This window comes from Melitaea cinxia, chromosome 14 (assembly GCF_905220565.1).
Source record: "Melitaea cinxia chromosome 14, ilMelCinx1.1, whole genome shotgun sequence".
NCBI classification, from domain to species: domain Eukaryota; kingdom Metazoa; phylum Arthropoda; class Insecta; order Lepidoptera; family Nymphalidae; genus Melitaea; species Melitaea cinxia.
In genome coordinates this window covers 10649095-10673420 of record NC_059407.1, presented here as the reverse complement: position 1 = coordinate 10673420, position 24326 = coordinate 10649095, and the positions used below count along the sequence as shown (strand labels likewise).

At 34.6% G+C, this 24326-nt stretch overlaps 4 protein-coding genes across 4 annotated transcripts; 3 read left to right on the top strand and 1 right to left on the bottom strand.

The window, feature by feature from the left end:
• The first annotated feature begins 3468 nt into the window (after positions 1–3468).
• Positions 3469–6437, top strand: LOC123659506 (pyrimidodiazepine synthase-like). The gene is made up of 5 exons (XM_045594718.1): positions 3469–3645; positions 4142–4309; positions 4511–4668; positions 5280–5522; positions 6151–6437. The coding sequence occupies exons 1-5, from the start codon at positions 3495–3497 to the stop codon at positions 6280–6282; spliced, it is 852 nt and encodes a 283-aa protein (XP_045450674.1). The 5' UTR covers positions 3469–3494; the 3' UTR covers positions 6283–6437.
• Positions 6438–6680: 243 nt separating this feature from the next.
• On the bottom strand, positions 6681–10668 carry LOC123659504 (DNA replication factor Cdt1). The gene is made up of 3 exons (XM_045594717.1): positions 10030–10668; positions 8971–9103; positions 6681–8457 (listed from the first exon to the last, which is right to left on the bottom strand). Exons 1-3 carry the CDS (start codon positions 10575–10577, stop codon positions 7288–7290), a joined length of 1851 nt encoding a protein of 616 aa, XP_045450673.1. The 5' UTR covers positions 10578–10668; the 3' UTR covers positions 6681–7287.
• Positions 10669–12745: 2077 nt separating this feature from the next.
• On the top strand, positions 12746–14677 carry LOC123659394 (monocarboxylate transporter 6-like). The gene has a single exon (XM_045594609.1). The coding sequence runs from the start codon at positions 12746–12748 to the stop codon at positions 14675–14677; it is 1932 nt and encodes a 643-aa protein (XP_045450565.1).
• Positions 14678–17372: 2695 nt separating this feature from the next.
• LOC123659467 (SRSF protein kinase 2) lies at positions 17373–20150 on the top strand. The gene has a single exon (XM_045594679.1). The coding sequence runs from the start codon at positions 17542–17544 to the stop codon at positions 19354–19356; it is 1815 nt and encodes a 604-aa protein (XP_045450635.1). The 5' UTR covers positions 17373–17541; the 3' UTR covers positions 19357–20150.
• Positions 20151–24326: the final 4176 nt, after the last annotated feature.

The window sequence follows — 24326 nt, the reverse complement described above, 5'->3', positions numbered from 1 at the left end:
TTACGTTTTTTTACTACATCATTGAGTTACTATTACTAGCGTACTAGCTGAGTAGCTGTACTACTTACGCTAGTAATAATAGTTAAACTTATAGGATAGGTATCATCTAAATTCTATAATATTAGCTAGCTATATACTTCTATACTAATCTGTGTATAATATATTGCTATTTGCATTAGGCGATTATAAAAATGAAAATTCATCTTTGGAAATGACCAGTTTTTCTTCTTTAAAAAAATATTACACTAATTGAGTTATGATATGGCGACCGATGGAAGCCTTTAGAAACAATTTTATTTAAATTCACAATATTTTTTAATTCAAAATATAAAATGAAATTACAATTAAATTAAAAATAAAAGTAACTGTTCTTTGAGATAGTTGATACAAGACTAATTTTAAACTATATTTTAATAATTAAATTGTAAAACAATCAAAATGCTGAATCGCTTATTCTATTGTTCCCATGTTCCATCCATTCTTCCTTAGTAAGCTGGATTCTTGTGTTACGGCGTTTTAACTATTGTTCACGTTTATTCTAACATTTGTATATACCTATATTGTATATTTACTCATATTTGTTTTATTGATACCCATGGTCTAATTCATTACAATATGTAATGATTAAAAAACTAATAACCCTGAATCTACTGTGCTCTTTTGGATAGGTATAGTATTCAGGGTTGGTCAAAGGAGAAGTTCCGACGATTTTTAACTCTTCGAGTTAAAATTCGAGACGATTTTTAAATCTTCGAGTTAAAATTCGAGCCAATTGTAATACTCAAGAGTTAAAAATGGTCTCGAACTTGAAATTTGAAATGAATAGCAAAAGTGTCAAAATATCATTAACCCTTTAACCGCCATGTCATAATTCGCGTGAAGTGCCTGTAGCGCCAACAACCTTTAGGTACAATTTTGCATAGTGTTGTAAAGTATAGTTATCGATAAACAAAGTAATGAAATAAATAAAAATTACAAAATTTTAATCAAAGGCTTAATTTCTTTATGAAGTATAGTACCGCACATAAATTAATCTTCAAACATACGTTAATCAGTCTAACCCTTTCCCAGCCAGATTTTGTCACAGTAATCGTGCCTCCAGAGCCAGACAACTTTAGATATAATTTCAAAGTGATGGGACATCTGAATAATTTTTATCGATATTACACATATAGTTAACTTTTGTCTGCGACATCGTACGAATTTGTTTTAAACCTATAAAGGAGCTCGTGCCAATGGGCAAGTAGTTATATGTATATTGACAGTACCATCAGTGGTACAATCTACCTGTGCCACGGTGAACGGAACGGAGGATATATAGATTAATGTAAAATAAAACACTCATAAATAAATTATATAATTGTTTGCAGGCAAATGAAGAAAAACCGACTTCAATTATATTGACAAGTAATACAACGTAGGTAGACGAAAAAATAGTCAAGTAAACACGCATTATCAAAGATTTCTCGGATAAACATCGGCTTTCGATTAAATTAAAAATCATCAAAATCAGTACACCCAGTAAAAAGTTATGCGGATTTTCGAGTTTCCCTCGATTTCTCTGGGATCCCATCATCAGATCCTGGTTTTCTTATTATGGTATTAAACTAGGGATATCTCCTTTCCAACAAAAAAAGAATTATCAAAATCGGTTCATAAACGACGGAGTTATCCCCGAACATACATAAAAAAATATATAGATGGACGAATTGAGTAACCTCCTCCTTTTTTTGAAGTCAGTCAAAAAAATAAAAGCTATTTAATAATAAGTATATACTTAATATCTCCTTGAAATATATTTAATCATTCATCGTCGTCCAACATAATGTTGTACTGCACTAGGCACATGAAGATAACGTGTTATTACGGGGACGGCGCTGCAGGTACTAATCTAGTTTAAGTGTATTATCTATGGTACTAATGCTTACAAACAAATATGCCAACCGTGTCGCTTGCGCCGCACGGAAAATAACGATGATGGCGGACAGTGATCGTCGGGCAGTAACTGTATTAGTGACGTCCCAAAATAATATCGAGATCAAGATTATATATTTTTTGGTTTCGTAGTTTTCTACCGATTGTCTTTAATTGTGGTTCATTATTCAAATAAGATGTTTAAATAATAATAATAATTTTATTTCAGACAAAGTCCATAAAATTAAACAGCAGAATACAAACATAATTAAGAAACAGAGAAAAAATCAAAATAAAACATAGGAAAATTATATCAAAATACACACAAATATACAATATTCATAACCGATTAAATAGAATTCATGTCAATAATTTATTAATACCAATAATAAGCAAAGTCGACCTATTAAATAAAATAATTAATTAATAAACAAAAAAATAATAATAAATATTAATACATTGAGAAATTATTTAAAAGACAGTGCAATGTCAAATACATAAAAGAACAAGAAGTCACCTTTTCCCTATTACTACGCACATCAACCTATGTTGGATCGGACAATCCGTGCGTGAAGCAATCAACTTGAGTATGCCATTGCTGCTGTCTCTCAACTGTCTTAATAATGACCCAACCTTTTTATGAATTAGTGCATCGTATCCATCCATATGAGCTTCGGCAAACATAAGCGACGCGGAGCAATGTGGATGCAGCCGCAGTAGCATCCTAAATATGTTGTTATATTGAACACGCAGGACTCTGGCGGCCCGACGAGTATAACTCACCCATAGACTGCTCGCGTACAACGATTGGCAATATGCCTTAAACAAAGTTATTTTTACTGGCACGGAGCATCAGGCGAATCTACGGGCTATCATATTCCCTCGGACCGCCAGAGTCCAAACACATTAAATAATTAATTTATAGTCTAGACATGTATTAACAAGATAATAATTCAAAAGAATTCCTTCTCTATTATTTAGTTTTTATTAGCGCATCACTAGCCTACGTAAAATTACAGGTTCGGCGCTGTGTTAGGGTTGTAAAAGCGCCTAATTTGATTATTGCATTTAGATTGCATTTTTATGTATTAGAATGTTAAGCCTATTGTTTTAAATTTGGATTATTGTAAAGTACACATTCTGAAGTATTGTAAATATTATAAAAATTTCTTCATATTTTTTTATACCTAGTTAAGAAATAGATATGAAAAAAATAAAACGTAATATTACGGGCTAAGCGCCACAGGCATTAACATTAAAACACGGAATATTACGGTGACGGCTGGTAAGGGTTAATGATTGCTAACAATTCGACGGTACCTAATATTTATTATGGATTTTAATGTACGTTAAATGTAACAAAAAACTAGGCTTGTACCTATTCCAAACCAGTAGGTATTTGTAGATACTTGTTTACTAAGCTAAAACATAGCTGTTAGATAATATATAATGCAAGTCATGACTATTTGTTAACACTCATACGATTTTCATAAAGATAACAGTATTCGTGGATAAATATTTTATTGAAAATAGCAGCACTCAAGATAATTACGACTTGCTAACGTTGGCGTGAATAGGCCATGTTCAGTTTTGTTATGCACGTCGTGGTAACTTCATATAAATTGTTAGCTCCGCTTGGTCAACTGGTACAATACGTCTTACCGTATAGTAACATGGCCGCAAAAACAATTAAAGGCGCGATTAATTTCAACACAAAACATTTAAAGAAAGGTAAGTGCTCTCTTTTTTTATTACAAAAATACTTTTTCCCATATATTCATTATTCATACTTTACTATCGCAGTACTAAGGATCGCAAAAAAAAATGCGTTGGTACTTTTGGTACAAAATAAAATAAAAAAATCGATCCATTAGGTACATAATAATATTTTTTATTACCTGTATGTCAATAGTTTCAATTAGTGATTTTAAATACATTTAATAATTACTTACTTAATTATTGACTTAACAGAATTTCTATTATTGTCCTTGAAAAATATTACTCACACAGTAATAATAGTCTAAAATGTTTTCAAAAAAAGTTTGTCACTGAAACAAGAAAATTGCTACCACACCCACTAAAAATAAATTTTTTGTCGCAATTGCGTAGCTTTTTACTACTTTAATTTATTCATAACCTAAATAATATTTCTTGTTAATTTTATCTACAATGAATTTATCAATATTATTGACTTTTAAGTTTTTTTTTTGATTATCATTTTCTATAGGGGATCCTCTTCCACCGTATAATGGGAAGTTAAGAGTATACAATATGCGATACTGCCCCTACGCGCAACGAACGATTTTGGCGCTAAACGCTAAGCAAATTGACTATGAAGTTGTGAACATTGACCTTAAGGAAAAACCGGAATGGTTAACAAGAAAAAGTGCTTTTGGTAAGATTAAAAAAGTATATGTATTTGAATACAGATAATTTGTTTAAACAATATTTACTTCTTATGTAAATCAGCATATTATTGAAGCTTAATTACATGTATTAAAAATAAATATTATCGTCACTATTTCGGTTAAATGAAAATGGCATCAGTGGCATGTTTAAATTTTTTTTATTTTGCTTGATTTTTATTTTATTTCAGCTAAAGTACCGTCAATAGAAATTGAAGAGGATTTATGCATCTATGAAAGTTTAGTAACAGTAGAGTATTTAGACGAGGTTTATACGCAACGCCCGTTATTACCTAAAGATCCAGTCAAGAAAGCTTTCGACAAAATAATCGTCGAAGCTATAGGACCTGTAAGCATTTTTAAATACCAACGGGTCTAATTAGCAAAATAATTTTCGTATACGAATTGAAATGTATTAAAGATAAGGTGCGTTCGGGTAAGATTGCACATGGGGTAAGATCGTACAACGTACATACTGGGAAATACGCGACATTTCTTAGTGTTGATAAGTGATAACATAGAATGCAAGACTATTTTACTACGACCTGCTCTTCGATTTGCGTTTGACGCTGACTATATTATATATCTATACAAATAAACGACGGGACCTTCACTGGCAGTTAGCTGATGTAATAAAGAGTAATTTAGGCTACTTTTATTTTAAAAATTTATTTATTTTATTACTCTGGGAACTAAACAATCACTTTTTTGGAAAATTCCACGCGGGCGAAGTCGCGGGCACAGCTAGTACTCCATAAAATATTATAAATTACAGTTTATGAGTAAGGATGGGTAGATTAGATATTTATTATTTCACGCAAAAATAACAAAAGTGATTGTAATGAAATTTGGGATGTAGATAGCTTAAGACCCTTAATAACTCCGATTACTTTTTAGCCCGATATTCCGAAACCGCTAGGGGCAGTTACAAATAAACTAAATATTCTTTTCTTTATTCAGGTTCAGGCATGCTTGTACAAACATTTATTAGCGCCGGATTCCGTTACTGATGAGGTAATTGCTGCATATAACAAGGCTTTGAAGTTCATCGAAGACCAATTAAAAAGTCGCAGTACCACATTTTTAGATGGAAATGAACCAGGATATGCCGATTATAACATCTGGCCATGGTTTGAACGGATAATGATCATTAAAGATAATTTTAAACTTTTGGATATAAATGCAACAAATTATCCTTTACTGGTTTGTATTTTTTTTATATCTGTAATTATAATTTACTGAAAATTATGTGGGTCTGTCCAATAAGCTAAACTGTAACAATTATTTAAACTATCAAACAGTTAAATAGGCCAAAAAACTTCAATCCTTATAGGAGGAAAGTAACTGTAAATATCAATAAATAAATATCATATAACATACACGGTTGTCTGTTCCTATGGTAAGCAACTTAACGCTTGTGTCACAGGTAACAGCCGACTGTTATAACTATTTTTTTTTTATAAACATACCTAGAAATAATACATATATATAACAATTACTCTGGTTTGCACCAAACTGCAATTTAAGTAATTTGTGAAGAAAAATTAAATTAAATACTTTTACCCTAAGTTTGTACTGTATAATATTTGTTTTTGAAGTGAAACTTCTGTAGGCGCATGAGGGTAAAATTTTTACGGATGAAACGGCAACGTTTTTTGTCGATGGCGCTGGAACGGGAATCTAAAGCTTTAGATTTGTATAAATATAAATGAGACTTAAAATTTAGTTTGTCAAAGAATTTTCACTTCTGACATGTGTACTTTGTATGCACGCACTTTTTATTTTAATTTTATTTAATTAAGTTTTAATACAAATAAGAAAATTATTTCAGGTAGAGTATATACAAAATATGTATAAAGATCCTGCAGTGAGCCAATACTTAGTGCCTGGTGAAATATTGTTAGAATTTCTAAAGGGATATAAAGAAGGACGTCCTAATTATGAGTTACTTAATGAGAACTAATGTATTATACATTTATTTGTTTTGAACACTTAAACATCATTTAACATTGTGGGTAGGCTGGTATCTTTTTCAGAGATAAGCTTGCTGTAGACATATTAAAATAAAAAATTACAAATGTTTTAAAGTGCAATAAAGATCATCAATAAATCATCAAATTTTCTTTTATTTACCATGTAGTTCATCAATGAAACCTTAAAATCTTACCAAGAGGTGGTCTTAATTTATAACTAACAATAATAATTAATATATGAATATTAATTTGTATACTTTAAACAATTTTACTGTTTATTACTTGTGTGAACATGTGATATTTTATGATTCTTACTAATTGTTGTTAAAGAGCTAGCAAAACAAACTATTCAATACTAGACAGTGTCCAATTTCAGAAATAAATTATATCGAATTCTTAAAGAATTTTAATGCAACACTCAAAATTTTAGAACTAAAAAATAAAACTTTTCAGATAGTATGTAGAGAGACTTAGAAAAGATGACTTATAATATGTACTTAAAATAAAAATATAAATAAAGACATGTCAACAAAATTCGTAATGTCAAAAGAAACGGAATTATATAACTTTTATCATCATAATTATTTAATTGCATAATATCTGTTTTAAGATGGAAGATTTTGCAGAAGACATTTTTTAGTACCACTGAGTTAAATTTAACTAAAAATGATCTAAAATTTCGAGAGAGAAAAGAGACAATATGATAATTATTTTAAAATAGTTTCACATTCACCATGGCTAACATTAACAAATGTTATATGGTCAGTTCAGATTATTTTTTGTAGCCTCTAAAAATCAAAATAAGCAAAGTTCTCCCATTACATGTCAAAATAAGCTTAATTTATTTCATGTCAAATTCCTTACTACTAACACTACTTAAATAAAGACAAACATGATAAATATACCTAATTAATAATACATTTGTATTCCTAAAAATGATTATTTTGAAAGTAATTACTATAACTAATAGATAGTCAGTCATTGATCTGTTAGATTTAATCAGTTTTGTATTTAGCAGCAGCATTATCTAATTTGGAAGTAATGACTTTCAAATCAGTGTTTTTATCTAACTTCAAATAAGTAGTATTTCTAATGTCATGTAATTTAATCCATTCTGGGACTTCTTCAGTGAGAAGTTTGATGTCTCGATGTAAATTACTAGCAGACACATTAGACTTAAAACTGCTGTCTAATTTTGATAATATTACATTTAGAGCTAATACATTCTTCCTTTCTGTCACAAATATATTTCTTAAAGTTCTAGCGAGGTCAGGAAGCCGACTGTAGATAAAGTACTTTTCGTCGTGGTCTGTTGACCTTGTCATAGCTTCAAGTGCTTTAGCTGCTTGTTTTGCCTTGACCTTCTCCAGTAGAGCTGCTGGTAAATTGCGAAGAGCAGGATTTAAAATTTGTACACCACTCGATGATGGTTGGTATGCTTGAGTTGAAGCATTTTTCATTTGTGGAATGTCATTTATTCCTGTCACTTCTTTTTCTTGTTCTGTTAAGCCTCTTGCTTTAGCCTGAGCAAGTTTCTCCAACGCTCTTTCCATTTTTGTATTACACTTAAACAGTTCTCTTGCTTTGGCAAGAACATCTTGGGCTGAAGAATATTTCTCAGCATTTGGTATTTCAGGTAATTTAGCACATTCAATTTCTGGAATTTTTTCTAGTTCAAACTCAGGGTGCCAACGAACCAATTTGTTATCTGGAATATCGATTGGAGGGTCAAGTGATGCCAAAAACTGTGCATGATGTTTCTTAACAACTTGCAACAGTGTATCATAAAAATATCTTCGTCTTTCTAGCTGAACCAATGGGTTGATTGTTTTAATGTCATTGGGGAAATTAGGAGATATTACTAATTCATATGTTTCTTTGTGTGAGGATGTACTGAAGTTTTTTACTTTTTGTATTTCAAAATTGTAAAAGTCTGGCACCAAATGTTTAATTTGGGCCAAGTGTTTTTCAGTGAAATTTCTTTTCAGCATCTCTTGTACAGAAGGCTTCAGTTTGTTAAAAGTAATCTTCTCCTTCCTATTGTATAGAAGTGAAACAGCCGTTTCCATACTACGGAATAACTCAGCTAGGAATCTATAATGGTGGGGCAGCTGTAAGCTAGGTGCAGATGATGCAAGGGAAGCGTGTCTTATATATGCTGGTACCTGCAAGTTTATTGGAAAATTTCAATGTTAAATTCTAATCTAATAATAAAATCTAAACTGTCAACACAGAATGTGTTTTTGTTTTTAGTTTTTAAATAATGTATATAATAAATAAAAATTGGACGCCGTTGGCGCCGTGTTGGCGCAACGGTTACAGCCATGGATTGTACCTGTTGCGCTGGGGGTTGTGGGTTCGATCCCCGCACATGACAAACATTTGTATTGGCCATACAGGTGTTTGCCGTGGTCTGGGTGTTTGTGCAGTCCTTATGGGTCTCCCCACTGTGTCTTGGAGAGCATGTTAAGCCGTCGGTCCCGGTTTTTATCAAGTACACCTGATAGCAATCATTACTCATAGTAGGGAATATATCCGCCAACCCTCATTGTAGCAGCGTGGTGGATTAAGCTCTGATCCTTCTCCTGCATGGGGAAAGAGGCCAGACCAGAAGAACCAGTACCCAGAAGTGGGATATTACAGGCTGAAGCGATACGAAATAAAAATTAATAACCTACCTTACTGGGGCTTTTGACAGGGCTCACAATAACTTTTCTTGGAGATATTAAGGGTCTTTGTTGAGAAACTTGGGGAATTGTCTCCTTCTTAGGTGACACCAGATCACTGTGAATTACTGATTTCTTGCTTGGACTGAAACAAATTTTAAATTGATAAAATAACTAAATATACACTACAGCAACTAGTCTAACGGTATTTGAAGTATTACTAATATTACAAAAGTAATTATATGTAGGCTGTGTGGCTACGGTAAAAAAAATATAGCCACCCCTTCTCATCCCATGGGTGTCGTTAGAGGTGACTAAAGGATTATACAGTTCCACTATCACCTTGGAACCTTGCTTAACCAAGCACTTACACAATCTAGGTGTTACAGACAGCCCCCTATTCAGATTGTGCATGGAGGTAGAAGAAACGGCCTCACATATCCTGCTGGAATGCAGTGGTGTGGCGAACTACAGGGCACATCTCACACCTCGGGACACCGAGGTTGCTCCAGAAAGTCGTCGGCAAAGTGAAGGGTCTGCTAGGCTTCCTCAAGGAGCTAGGCTGGCACGAAAAGTGCCCCCCAGCCAATCACGCAAAATAGGCACACCATGACGTCGAGTTGCGGAAAAAAGCCCGTGAACAACAACAACATCACCTTGGAACTTAAAAAGCCGACCGATGGCAGGATAGTCATCCAACTGCTGGATTTGAAATACACAGGCTGAAGATGGGCAGCAGCATCTTTGGTTCGACAAAGCCAGCCCTACAGTCACCAACCTGATGCCATGAACCAGTGTGATAACTATGGACAACACACATAAGTTCATGCCATTTTAGGCACCAACTTGTGGATGTCCATCCGCAGATAGGCTGAATGATGAAAATTATATGTAATAAAAAAAAAACCATTCTAACAATTCATATTTTCAAACCTTATACTTCTTCATAAGGTAAATGACACTTCTACACAGTTAGGACAAAATAAAATTCAACCAATGAGCCACAAGCAAGATCTAGAAACAAATTTTTAAATTGGTATATTTCAATATGAAATGACAAGGTTTTTTTACCTTTGAAGGATGTCCACATCAATAGACCTAAATTCATGCAAATTTTTCTTTTCAGTTGCTTCTTTAAGTTGTTGCATGCCCTTACTAAGGCGATCAGCAGTTGCTCTCAATTCAGCCAATCTACTACTGCCAGCTAGCTTCTTCTTTATATCTCCTAGACTTAGCTCTTTTCTTGCCAAATTAACAGTCTCAATTTTGGAGGGTTCATTGCTCTTAGCTATATTTGAAGCGTTCACTTTCTTTGAAAAAGCACTTACAGTCTTTTGATTATCTGTTAAATTACTCTGTACTGATGCTTGTACAACTTCAATCTCTTTGATTTCGTCATGAGCTTTGTTTGGTAATTCATTTATCTGCTTGGTATTATTGTTGCATATATCATTCACAGTTCCTTGAACACGGGCCTTTGATATCAAGTTTTTTTTAACCTTTAATAGAGGCTCTACCGTACGGTCAATGTGAGCAATTTTATGTTTAGAACTTACGATGTCGTCTGAAGCAGGTCTCTTTCTACTATTGAAATAGTTTGTAAGTGTTGTTTGCGACATTGTTTTATTTATAATATTTATATGGAACAATATAAGTAAAAATACTTTTATAAATGACTTATGTGTGATTTCCCTCCAAAATTCGTTAAATCATGGGACGTAAACAGTCTGTCAATTCAAATGTTAAAGTCTAACACGACTCCAGATAATATTAAGTCTAGAGTTATGATTCTGTAACTATGCTCTGTGGTTATGATCATAGATAACCAATGGGAAACGTTAGCTCAGTGGGGGAAAAGCGATAAAAAAAATATATTTTTTTTTAAATTGAATTTTACAAAATATTATACATCTTTACAATTCACAACTTAAGAACTAAATATTTACAGATAGTTATGGTACAAATCATGTCCGCGTGGAATTGTGCCAAGAATGCTGACAGCATTTCCCTGTTTAATCGCTATGCCGATTCTCTAGGCAAAAAATGTACCAGCACTACTAGCCCTCTTGTCACCAGTAGAGGCTATAAGGAGGGCACTGCACTGCTGCTCCAAGGTCCAAGTGTTCGACTGCAAAATGCACAAAAATGTATTTAAATTTTAAACTTTATATATTAATTATATTTACATGCTATTATTATTTCGCTAATTATAAACGTACTACATAATAAATGAATTCAAGGTTCTTTTATACTGTAAATAATTCAAACTGTTACTTTATGTTTTATATATTAGTACCTGCGTGAATAAAAATGCGTAAAAATAAAAAACCACGCATGCAATTAGAAAAAAAGGAAAAAAAATAATTGATCTGGAGATATCAGGATTTGAACCAGGGTCTTCTTGATCGGTCCTGACCGACCGATTCCCCACCTGAGCAACCTTAAAGACAAATGCAAAATTTACCTTCGTATTCTAATAATATTATAGCCAATTTTTCATTGCCAAAAAATATGGATAAAGCATTTCCTAAAAATGTTGGAGCCGTTTCCGAGATTCAGATTTTAAATATATATATATATATATACAAGAATTGCTCGTTTAAAGGTATTAGATTAGATTGCACTGTTCCCGTACCTACTAGGCTACTACTGTAACATCTGTTAGTTATTCTAAATAAATATTTATAAAATAAAGTTAACACAATCATAAAACTACATATAATATGTAAATTTATTATAAGTAATAATATTTCTTATAATTTTTTAATAAAATTTTAATTTAAAGTTTTGTTTCAATTAAAAAGTAATAAATGTGTATAATTTATAGTTCGTCATAATTTAGAAAAATACAAGTTTTTTGAAATGAAAGAAAGACATAAATGTGAGACACAATGACTATATAGGTTGCATGGGTTGACAGGAGAATGAAATACATTACATAGAGTATTTTATATTTTCGGTGAAAAAAATCACTCCTAAGCTACGTTTCATTTTCAAAAGTTTTACCTCTACCGTGTGTGATTTGCACACATACTTTTTAAACTTTTTTACGCTCGCTTGACTTGGGGAGTAAACTAGTGAATGCGTAACGAGAGCGTTACGAAAAGTGTGATCGGGTGAGGCGGACGGAAGTTGAGAGGCAGATATAAGTTAGATGGAGCTAAAAAAGTTTTACTTCAGTCGTGTGGTTTAAAGCACACTCGTATTTTTTTTTTAATGTATCACGTATCTTAGTCAACATTAAATATATTGTACAAACCATATCGGAATATTAATAATAAGATACAAATATGTATCGTTATTTTACGCTTACCGAAAATATTAATAAAATTTCTTTTAATTATTAAGTCGTATCTCGTATATAAATATTTATATTATTTTTAGTGTGTTCTTTACTTTATACAGTATATTAAATGTTAATAACATTTATATACTATAAATAAAAATGAATAGAGTTTTTTATAGTGTAAAATACTATATTGTTACATTGCTAAAATATACAGACTTTTTATGTATTTAAAACACGTCGAGTAGCTGCTAGGCAGTTTCTCGAATTATTAACGAAATCAGTATTGAAATATTATTAATAACTGTAAAAACAGTAAATACCTATTTTTAATTCAAGAATTATATTTACTAAATTTAAAACAATTTTAAAGGGTTTATTTTCGTGGTTCAAGGTTATAATATATAATAAGAATTCGCTAAAATACAAATACACGCTGTTTTTAGTGTCTCATGTGATTCAAGAAAAGATGACATTTAAATAAATTTCATATGCAAGAAAATGCCTCCTAAGCCAATTCTTATAAAAAATGAAACGAGAAAAAGTGTTTTATTAACACCGAGCAGAATAGTTAGCCGACCCGATAATCTTGAAGGTGGAGAAGAAACTGAAATAGCCGCACAAATAGTAGTACCCCAAGAAGGCGGATGGGGTTGGGTTGTGGTTATAGCTTCATTTTTAAGCGTTTTTATATTAGATGGTGTATCGTTTACTTTTGGAAGTTTATTAAAAGATATTTCAAACGATTTAAACGTCTCAGATTCGCTTATAGCTTTCGTAAATTCTTTGGCAGTTGCTATTTATTTTATTGCCGGTCCTATGGCTTCAGCATTTATCAATCGCTTTGGTTTTAGAGCATGTATAATGTCCGGGTCCGTTCTCAGTTCATTTTCTTTATTTATATCATATTTTTCAACTAATTATCCATCACTTTGCATGTTTTATGGTTTTTTTGCAGGTTTTGGCTATTGTTTAATTAATATGTCTGCGGGTCTTGTTGTAGGATTTTATTTCGAAAAACTACGTTCATTAGCCTTAGCCATAGCAACTTGCGGGTCAAGCATAGGCGTCATGGTTTTTTTTCCTTTAAATACCTATTTAGTTAAGTTAGCCGGCTGGCGTAGCACGACACTTTTACATTCAGGACTAATTGGAGCAATTTATTTTTTAGGTATGACCTTTCAACCGTTACTCTCATTCACAGTGACAAAGACAGCAGAAGACCCCACGCGTACAGTTACGTATTTACCATGCTTATCAACAGCTACAGTACGCCCTACAGTGTCTCGTACCAAAACAGATGGGTTAGTACCTACAGCTGCGGAGCGTTTATTTTGTGCCGTATCCAATTTGAATTTTCCGACTGCTGCTGCGGTGGTGGATGATAGTAAAGTAACATCAGATGCTCAGCCTGGTCCGTCGACTGGTGCAGTTTCTAAATTGACTTTGACAGCAAATGCTCCCCAGGGTGGCATTAGTCCAAGACAGTTAAAGCAAGTTCAATCTATTATGTCCAAAACGAGTATTCAGGATAAGAAGACAGTTGAAGTTACAGTAACTGTAGAGCAACCTAAGACTACTGGCTGTTGCGGACGATTATGTCTTTGGGATCAACATATACCTCAGTCTCGTCCAATGTATCGAGATGATGTCTTTTACTATGGCAAACTAGACAAACTTCCAGCCTATCAAAAAAGTAAAATGGGTACGGTTACATCTAAAACTGGATTAGAATATCAGTTAGCAGTATCTAGAGCGGCAACAGCTGTAGATCTAAAAGAAAAAAGAGGTGTATTTACAATAGCTGCTAGAAGAGTACTAGCAACAATGATGGATACCAAGCTTTTAAAAAAAAGATCGTTCTTATTTTTATGTCTTGCTGGTTTTCTCATTTATATAGGGTTTTTGATTCCATACGTATTTATACATGATAGAACTGTTGAAGAAGGATTAGATCCTCAGCATTGTTCTGTATTCGTAAGTGTGATAGGACTTTCAAATGCTGTTGGTAGATTGACATTAGGGGTCATTGGCTGTTATGTTGACCCACTGTATGTCTTTATATTTGCAATCTTAGTGTCTGGTGTTAGCACTATTGCTTCGGATTTGTCTTTCAATTTATATTATCAATATTTTTATTGTTTTATTTTCGGTTTCTTTGTTTCGTGTGTCGCCTCCTTAAGAAGTATGGTGTTAGTATCATTGTATGGTTTAGACAATTTGACAAATGCCACCGGTATTATTTTATTATTTCAAGGTGTTGGTAGTTTAATAAGTACTCCGGTGGCTAGTATACTTAAAAATATGTATGGATATTCTATTTCATTTTATGTGGCTGGAATTTTTATAACAATTGGTGGACTTATGTTACTGCCAGTAAAAAAAATATCTGTCAAAGAAAAGAAAGAAACTTTACCTGCAATTAAAATTTAAATAAACAGTTGTATCTTAAATGTAAAATATTTGTAATTAATTTTAAGTAAACAGATTATAGTCTGAAGGGCTTACATTCTATTTGAATTTTATTTAAGTTTTAAATTTAAGGTTAGATTTTTCATTGAAATTAAAATAAGTTTTATTCTACTTTATTAATTATTTTTACCAACTTTTGAAGATAATACTATCTACGTCAATTACGTATTATTTATTACAACTATCATTTATAATAAAAAAATAGCGTGCTTTAGACCACATGACTGAAGTAAAACTTCTTTAGCAATAGGCCTGCACTGTGTTTTAGGTATACGAGACGAAATTGGCTATGAGAGAAAGAGAGAAATGTGTGCTTGTAGCTCTCTCTTGCTCTGTTCGCCTAAACGAGCACACTTTTCATAACACCCCCCGTCACGCTTAAACCGGCTTATTCCCCAAGTCAAGCGTGTGTAAGAAGTTTTACTTCAAAAAACGAGTTTGCTTTAGACCACACATAAACTACGAAACGTAAGTAACGTAAAAGAAATCTAATATATAAAATTCTCGTGTCACGGTGTTTGTAGTTATACTCCTCCGAAACGGCTTGATCGATTCTCATGAAATTTTTTATGCATATTGGGTAGGTCTGAGAATCGAACAGCATCTATTTTTCATCCCACTAAATGGTAAGGGTAGTCCACCCCTATTTTTTTTTAATTTTTAGATAAATTATTTATTTTTTATTTTTTTATGATACAACATTAAAAATTACATACAACCCTAAATTTTCAACCCTCTACGATCAACCCCTATATTTTATTTGTTAATTATAAGCTTTAATTTTTTTGGCAAGATTTTTATTTTTATTTTGTTATGACTTATAATTTAAAAAAATATATTACTCTTAATTTTCCACCTCTCTACGATAAATCCCTATTTTTCCATCGCAATTTTTATTTTTTATTATTTTTAATAAAATCTTTTAATTATGATATTTTTCTCTGCCTTCGCCGGTCGATAACTGATCAACTATCAATCGATCAGTTATCCCCTCGGACTAAGAATCAATCTTAGTCCGAGGTTATCCCCGCTAGATGTCTACCATTGTCACCTCTCAATCATCCAGCAAACATCACGGAGAAGGGATGAGAATGATACTTTCATTGTCTACAACGCTTTCGATTATAAGTAAATCCTCGCACACTTATAGTAGATAGTTTATTGGCAAAACAACGTTTGCCGGGTCAGCTAGTATATTATTATATTGAAACAGAGCAAAGCCATTAAATGATTAAAGTTATATTTAAAACCTGGCCAAGTGCGAGTCGCATTGACTCGGTAAAATATTTAGACATTTTTTTTGTCTAAATATTTTTTTATTTTAATTTTATTATTTATTATGAAAGTAAATATACAATTAAATATTTTGTGACTATTTCAAGTGCCCACCTGTTATCATTTATTGATATCGAGCAAAAATAGGTAAAAAATGACTTATTATGATATTTTTTGTACAGGGGCTCCTTCTTATATATTTATTATATTTTAATTTTATTATTTATTAATAAAGTAAAAATACAAATTGATATCGAGCAAAAAAAGGGCAAAAAAATCGCGTTTGTTGTAAGGGAGCCTCCCTTAAATATTTATTTTATTTTGTTTTTAGTATTTATTGTTATAGCGGCAACAGAAATACATAATTTGTGAAAATTTCAACAGTCTAGCTATTTTGGTTCTTAAAATACAACCTGGTGACTGACGGACGGATGGACGGACAGACAGACAGTGAAGTCTTAGTCCCGTTTTTACCCTTTGGGTACAAAACCCTAAAAAGGGTAAGAAATTAAGAAATCGTGGTATTTCTAAATTACCATTTTGATTAATGGTATTTGCAGTTGGAAAACTATGTAAAATAATCTAAATATATAACTAATTACTCTTTAAAGAAATGTTTCATTTTATCTCAGTGAATCTTCATGAAGCAGATAATACTGATGTGTATGTGATTTTGAGAACTAGTGTGGAGGAAAAAATAATTATTATTTTACTGGATGTAATTTTTGAAGTAAAACTTCTTTACGCATACTTGACTTGGGGAGTGCTGTGTGGCTACGGCAGTAAAGAATATAGCCACCCCCTCTCTTCCCGTGGGTGTCGTAAGAGGCGACTATGGGATAACAAGGTTCCACTACCACCCTGGAAATTAAGAAGCCGACCGATGGCGGGATAACCATCTAACCGCTGGCTTTGAAACACACAGACTGAAGACGGGCAGCAGCGTCTTCGGTGCGACAAAGCTAGCCCTGCGGTCACCAACCCGCCTGCCCAGTGACTATGGGCAACACACATGAGTTCACGCATTTTTGGCGCGAACTTGTGGAGGCCTATGTCCAGTAGTGGACTGCAATAGACTGGAATGATGATGATGATGATGATGATGAATTGGGGAGGAGTGAGATAATATACCCAATTCAAGTATATAAAATGACAATACAAAACTCTAAAATATTAACTTTTTAATATAGATTCGATATGTAAGGCATTGGTAGGGCATGGCAATATCATGATTAAGTTATATTTATTATATTGTTTATCAATGATTTAATTTAATCGACACTCGAGTCTCGCTCGTCAGCTTTATTAAAAACATTACGAAGCGAAGTATCCATAATTCCCAATGATATAATAATATATTTCTCACCTCAATGATAATTCCATAATTATGTTTTATCTTTGATTATTTTTATCGGTAACACTGGAACTATTCATGTTCGAGCGCATTTTGTTCTGTCTGAAACCGGCCGCCATACTCAAACAAAAAGCTTGAGATGAAAAGATAAATTTATTTATATTGGAACTTGTTGAAAGTGTTTTTAATTTACTAAATGAGTTCTAAATCAGATGTAAACAGAAGAGTACTCGCCATTCAGGCGAAAAAGAAAAGGCATAAACTCGGAAAAAAGAAAAATCGCGAGGAAGATCACGGCGCTGGTGGACAGGGAAACGGGCTGCGCAATCAAAATCAGAATCGTCTTGAGCCGACACATAGTTCTTCCAATGAAACGATTGAGGAGGACGAGGACGAGCAGTACGCCAGCGACGACGAAGAACAGGAAGATAGCGCTGACTATTGCAAAGGAGGATACCATCCTGTCAAAATAGGAGACCTATTTCTGAATCGCTACCACGTCACTAGGAAGTTGGGTTGGGGTCATTTTTCTACTGTATGGCTGTGCTGGGATCTCGTTGACAAACGATTTGTCGCCTTGAAAGTTGTTAAGTCTGCACCACATTTTACAGAAACAGCTTTAGATGAAATAAAGATATTAAAAGCTGTTCGTGACAGTGATCCGACAGATCCCAAGAGGAATAAAACAGTCCAGTTGCTTAACGATTTTAAAATAACAGGTGTTAATGGGACACATGTGTGTATGGTGTTTGAAGTCCTAGGACATCACCTGCTTAAGCTAATTCTTAAGTCAAATTATAGAGGCATTCCCCGTGATAATGTTAAAACTATTATACGCCAAGTACTGGAAGGCTTAGATTATCTTCATACAAAATGTAAAATAATTCATACAGATATTAAACCTGAAAATGTGTTAGTGTGTGTTGATGAAACATATATTCGTAAACTGGCAGCAGAAGCTACTGAGCTACATTCCTTGGGGCTCAGATTACCCCATTCCCTAATAAGCACTGCACCAAAAGAATTTCAGGAACAAGTTGTAACAGGAAAAATGAGTAGAAATAAAAAAAAGAAATTAAAGAAAAAAGCTAAACGTCAGTCAATGCTTCTCAAAAAACAAATGGAACAAATAGAAGAAATGGAAGAGCAGAAAAAGACTAGTAATAACAGCGAGTCTGCACCTATGTCCCAGGACAATGATGACTCTCCTCAAACCCCAGAGGATGTTAGTGTAATAGAAAATACCCGCTCTGAAAATGACTCTAATATAAATGGCTGTAATGATCTTCAGAGAGCTGATGATGAAGTTTTTGATACAGACGCAGAAGCCGTGCAGGTAAGGAGTAAACAGTATGGATGTGGAGATGACGCAGGCACACCTATGTCAGAGGGAGAGATGACGGACACCCCACCTTCCTTTAATTCACAAAACAAAGGGCAAATACATGATAAGAAACCTGATCCTGCATTTGATGTGTGTGATGTGGAGGTTAAGATAGCCGATTTAGGTAATGCTTGTTGGGTACATAGACACTTTACTGAAGACATACAGACAAGGCAGTATCGTTCCTTAGAAGTATTATTGAGTGCAGGCTATGGCACATCTGCTGACATATGGAGTACGGCCTGCATGGCTTTTGAATTAGCTACTGGTGACTACCTTTTTGAGCCACATTCAGGAGACGGTTATAGCCGGGATGAGGATCACCTCGCTCATATAATAGAGCTTCTTGGAGACATTCCTAAAAGAATTGCTGCTTCAGGAAAATACTCTAAAATATTTTTCAACAAAAAAGGTGAACTTAGAAATATAACAGGTTTAAAACCTTGGGGCTTAGTGTCTGTTTTAACTGAGAAGTATGAGTGGAGTCAAAAGGATGCTGAAGAATTTGCTGATTTTCTGAAGCCTATGTTAGACTTTGATCCAAATCGACGAGCCACCGCTTATGAGTGCCTTCAGCATCCGTGGTTGAAGCAAACGAAGATAGAACAAAATGAGTCTGAGGAATAACTGCTCTCTTTCATACTGAATGGTGTTTTTACACATTCATAAAATCAGTAGTGTCAACATTCTAAGTATTTCAATGTTTTATGTTTTAATCAAAGTTTATTTATGGATTTGTTTGTGAATAGTTTAATTTGTATCTAGATTGTTTTGTTCGCATTCCTTGATTTCAGAATTAAATTGTTTGCAAATATAGGAATGATGCTAAATGAATAAGAAATTAGAAGTTAATTTTTACAGTAGCAATGTATATAATACACCTGCTGCTCAAATAAGTAGCTTCAACTTAGATTGGCATTTAAAAGTCTACAAATTTCCAAAATTGTACAGATAGCTGTAGTAAAAATTGTGATGTATGATGACATATAGACAATATAGGTTTGGTCACATAAAAATAAACATTTAGAATTTAATACTTGACATAGACATGCACTAAAATCACCTAGAAAGTGAGAACCTATGCAAATTATGCATGCATACTGTAGCCATCCTGGTAGTGAGTATGTTCACATAGATTAAGTTTGTCTTTTATCACTATCACAATAAAAATCTCATAATGTAAACTTAGAAGTAAGACAGTATTTGTAAAGCCACATTTCCGAGACTGCCTTTTTATATTTTAATGAGTCACTTGAAATTATTAATGGATGCAATCAACTGTTGTTGAGAGGCAGTGAGACGGTGACGTTTAACCAGTTAATAGTTGTATTAATTAACATAGATCCCGATTTACATGACCATAATTTGTATTAATTATATCTGCAAATTTACATAAATAAAATTACGAAACGAGCTTGTTATGGAGGATTTTTTTCTTTGATATGTCCTTTAAATATTAACCAAAGTAATATTTTTTAATAGGTGTTACAAAAATATTAATCGGTTATAGTACAGTTTGTCAATTTTTAATCTAATTATAAAAATGTTACATGAATGTGAACAGATACATATATGGTTTCAATATAGGTGAGGCAGGAAGTTTGTACGAATAGGTTGCCTTCTATCTTTGTTGTCAATATGGTGATCTATTATATGAGACTGACAATACTGAAGATACAAATACTCCATGTGATTTAAGTATATTCAATTTAAAACTTTTAATCCTTTATTTAAAAAATATTGTATGATAAAATGGAATTGATTTTGATTAAAATAGATTATAAAAAATCTACCAATTGTATTCCATTGCTAAGCAATAACACAATCTTATATATAAAATTCTCGTGTCCCAATATTAGTTACCATACTCCTTCGACGACGGCTGGGCCGATTTTTATGAGATTTTGAGTGCAAATCGAGTAGGTCTGAGAATGGGCGAACATCTATTTTTCATACCCACTATTGGTTATTTCGGATTACAATGAGTATTTTTTAGGTTCAAAAAACGAACTTTTTATGACTAATTGCATGTTGGGGCATTAGATTAAATGAAAATGATTATGTATTCAAGCTACTTTAAAAGATATAAATTTCTAATTAAGTAAACATTTCACTTAAAACTTTCACCACAATGCAGTTTTAAAGACCAGCGATGAAGTAAATTGTTATTAGGGATTTTTTTTTTCAAACAATGTATACTTTCGGAAATTTAATTTGCAAATTTTCAGAAATTTTGATAATAAAGCACTTGGTCGAGTATTTATTGATATACCACCGATAGATGGCGTCACATACTTTTACATTACTATGTGTATGGCTATATACTTATTAACAATCACTTTTTCCGAACATTTATACCATTGCAAAAAAATTTAGCGTAGTTATAGCTTGACCCTCTAGGGAGGCCTACGGTCTTTCTAATATTTTACTAAGTTAGTTCTCTTACTTTTCACGAGATGTCGCTATTGCCAAAGTATTTAAAGCAACATTTTTATTACGATTGCATCCGATGGGTAATACAGAAAATGTTTATTTATTTATTATAATATTCTGAGATAATATTAATTAATAATAGCTTTGACATATAGTCGGCATATTAATAACTTCGCTGTCTATTTATTTCATAGAGATAATTACTATATAAAAAATGGGACAAAAATATTAAATGCATTATTATACAAAAAATTTATGATATATATTAAATATAAAATATTGAAAAATGATTACAATATTTATACTTTTTTTGAGTGAAAAAGTTGCATTTAGTATGTAGATAGGTACTTTTTGCAAATGGAAAATTTTGAGGGTAATTTTCGTGGCCTTAAAAGGTAGTTTGCTGAATAATTATAAATTTCCTTCAATTTATAAGGTATAGTACCTGGGTGACCGAGTTTATCTCGGTATTTTTAGTAAATCGTGAATTTTGGAAATCATATTTAAATACCGAAATCCCCTGTATACTAAATTTCATGAAAATCATTGGAGCCGTTTTCGAGATTCAGATTAAGTATATATAGGTACATAGAAAAATATTCCTGGCTACGTATAATGGACGCACGCTACGGTTGGACCATCACCTCACCGAACTTGAGGTAGAACTTAGTCACATTAAGTGGAGCATACTGGGGTTGTCTGAAGTCCGAAGAGAGGGAGAGGACACGATGATCCTGGACTCCGGGCACTTGTTCTACTTCCGTGAAGGTGATGGGCTTTCCCAAGGTGGCGTCGGTTTTCTGGTTCACAAGACTCTCACTAACAACGTTGTGGAAGTCAGTAGTGTGTCGACCCGGGTAGCGTACCTTGTACTTAAGCTCACCGACAGGTACTCCCTGAAAGTGATACAGGTATATGCGCCGACCTCGGCACACTCTGACGATGAAGTTGAAGCCTTGTATGAAGATATTACAAGGGGCACAGGAATCACAGGGGGCAGACGCTTGTCAACTTCCTCGAATCGGAGGGGCTCTTCTTGATGAACTCATTTTTTGAGAAGAAGCCCCAAAGGAGGTGGACATGGCAAAGCCCCGATACTGTGACGAGGAACGAGATAGATTTCATCATAGCGGATAAAAGGCATATATTCAGAGATGTCTCAGTGGTTAACAGGTTTAACACCGGCAGCGACCACCGGCTAGTACGGGGCACTCTGAATATATGTCTCCGAAAGGAGCGGACCCGCTTGATGAAATCTACTCTCCGACCTACGCTGCCCCAAATACTATGTGGCTCCGAGCAGTTTCAGTTGGAACTCCAAAACCGATTCGATTCGCTGGAAACTACTAGCGACGTGGACGAGATAACCGACAACGTGGTGAAGACGGTGTGTACACTGGGTCGCAGGCACTTTCCACCAACAAAGCCAACGAAGCAGTCCAAACTTTCTCCCGAAGCCTTGGATCTGATGCGGCAGAGGTGCGAGTTGCCGGCTGCTTCGCCAGAACAGAGGGCTCTTTCCAAGAGGGTACGGAAAATTATTCGCCGAGACCTCCGCTGCTCAAATACGAGAGAGGTTGCTACTCTGATTGAGCAGAATAGGGGGTCCAAAGTTTTCCAAAGACCATTGGGGAGAAGCCTTCTTGCGAAGCTTAAAACAGCAGATGGCAGAACCGTCTGCTCTCGCCCTCAGGTCCGAGAAGAGGTTGAGAATTTTTATGGACAGCTGTACTCGTCGAGCGCACGCAAGCCTGCGACTTGGGACACCGAAGATCCACGGGCACCATTTTTGCGCCATTATTCGGAGTGTATCCCGGACTTCGAAGAGGATGAGATTGGTGCAGCGCTCGGGCAGCTTAAAAACGGGAGGGCCCCGGGGGATGACGGAGTTACCACTGAACTCCTTAAAGCCGCAGGGCGACCTGTCCTGAAAGCCTTGGCAAGATTATTTAACGCCGTCATCACCGAGGTACCACGCCGGAGGCGTGGTCCAGGAGTGTGGTGGTGCTGTTCTTTAAGAGAGGCGATAAGTCTCTGTTAAAGAATTACAGACCGATCTCACTTCTGAGCCACGTCTATAAGCTGTTTTCGAGGGTTGTTACGAATCGTCTCGCCAGAAGACTCGACGAATTCCAACCACCAGAGCAGGCTGGGTTTCGAAATGGCTACAGCACCGTGGACCACATCCATACTGTTCGGCAGATTATCCAAAAGACGGAAGAATATAATCAACCGCTGTGTATGGCATTTGTGGACTACGAGAAAGCCTTCGACTCCGTCGAGACCTGGGCTGTCCTGGACTCTCTGCAGAGATGTCATATCGACTGGCGATATATCGAGGTACTAAAATCTATGTACGACGCGGCGACGATGACCGTTCATGTCAATGACCAAAGAACAAGACCTATTTCCCTCCGGCGCGGAGTAAGACAGGGGGATGTAATATCACCGAAACTGTTTACCACTGCGCTAGAGGATGTTTTTAAGACCTTGGATTGGGGGGAACGGGGCATCAACGTCAACGGTGAATTCATCTCTCACCTTCGTTTCGCCGACGATATTGTCATCTTTGCGGAGACGCTGGATGAGTTAGGCCAAATGCTGGCCGGCCTAAACGAATCCTCCCGACGTGTCGGTCTCTGTATGAACTTGGATAAGACGAAAGTTATGTTTAACAACCAAGTCATACCGATACCGGTATCGGTCGATGGTACCCTTCTCGAAGTTGTTCAGGATTATATTTACCTAGGCCATACTATCCAACTAGGCCGCAACAACTTCGAGAAGGAGGCCGATAGGAGGATTCGGTTGGGCTGGGCGGCTTTTGGCAGACTCCGTCGAGTCTTCACTTCGAAGATTCCGCAGTGCTTGAAGACAAAAGTTTTCGAGCAATGCGTCCTGCCTGTGTTAACATACGGAGCCGAGACGTGGACACTGACCAAGGGACTGGTCCACAAGTTTAAAGTTGCTCAACGTGCAATGGAACGGGCTATGCTTGGGGTCTCTCTCAAAGACAGGATTAGAAATGAGACTATCCGCGAGAGAACGAAGGTAACCGACATAGCCCACAGAATTAGCAAGTTGAAGTGGCAGTGGGCTGGTCATCTGTGTCGCAGGACCGATGGCCGTTGGAGTAGACGGGTCCTAGAGTGGAGACCGCGTCT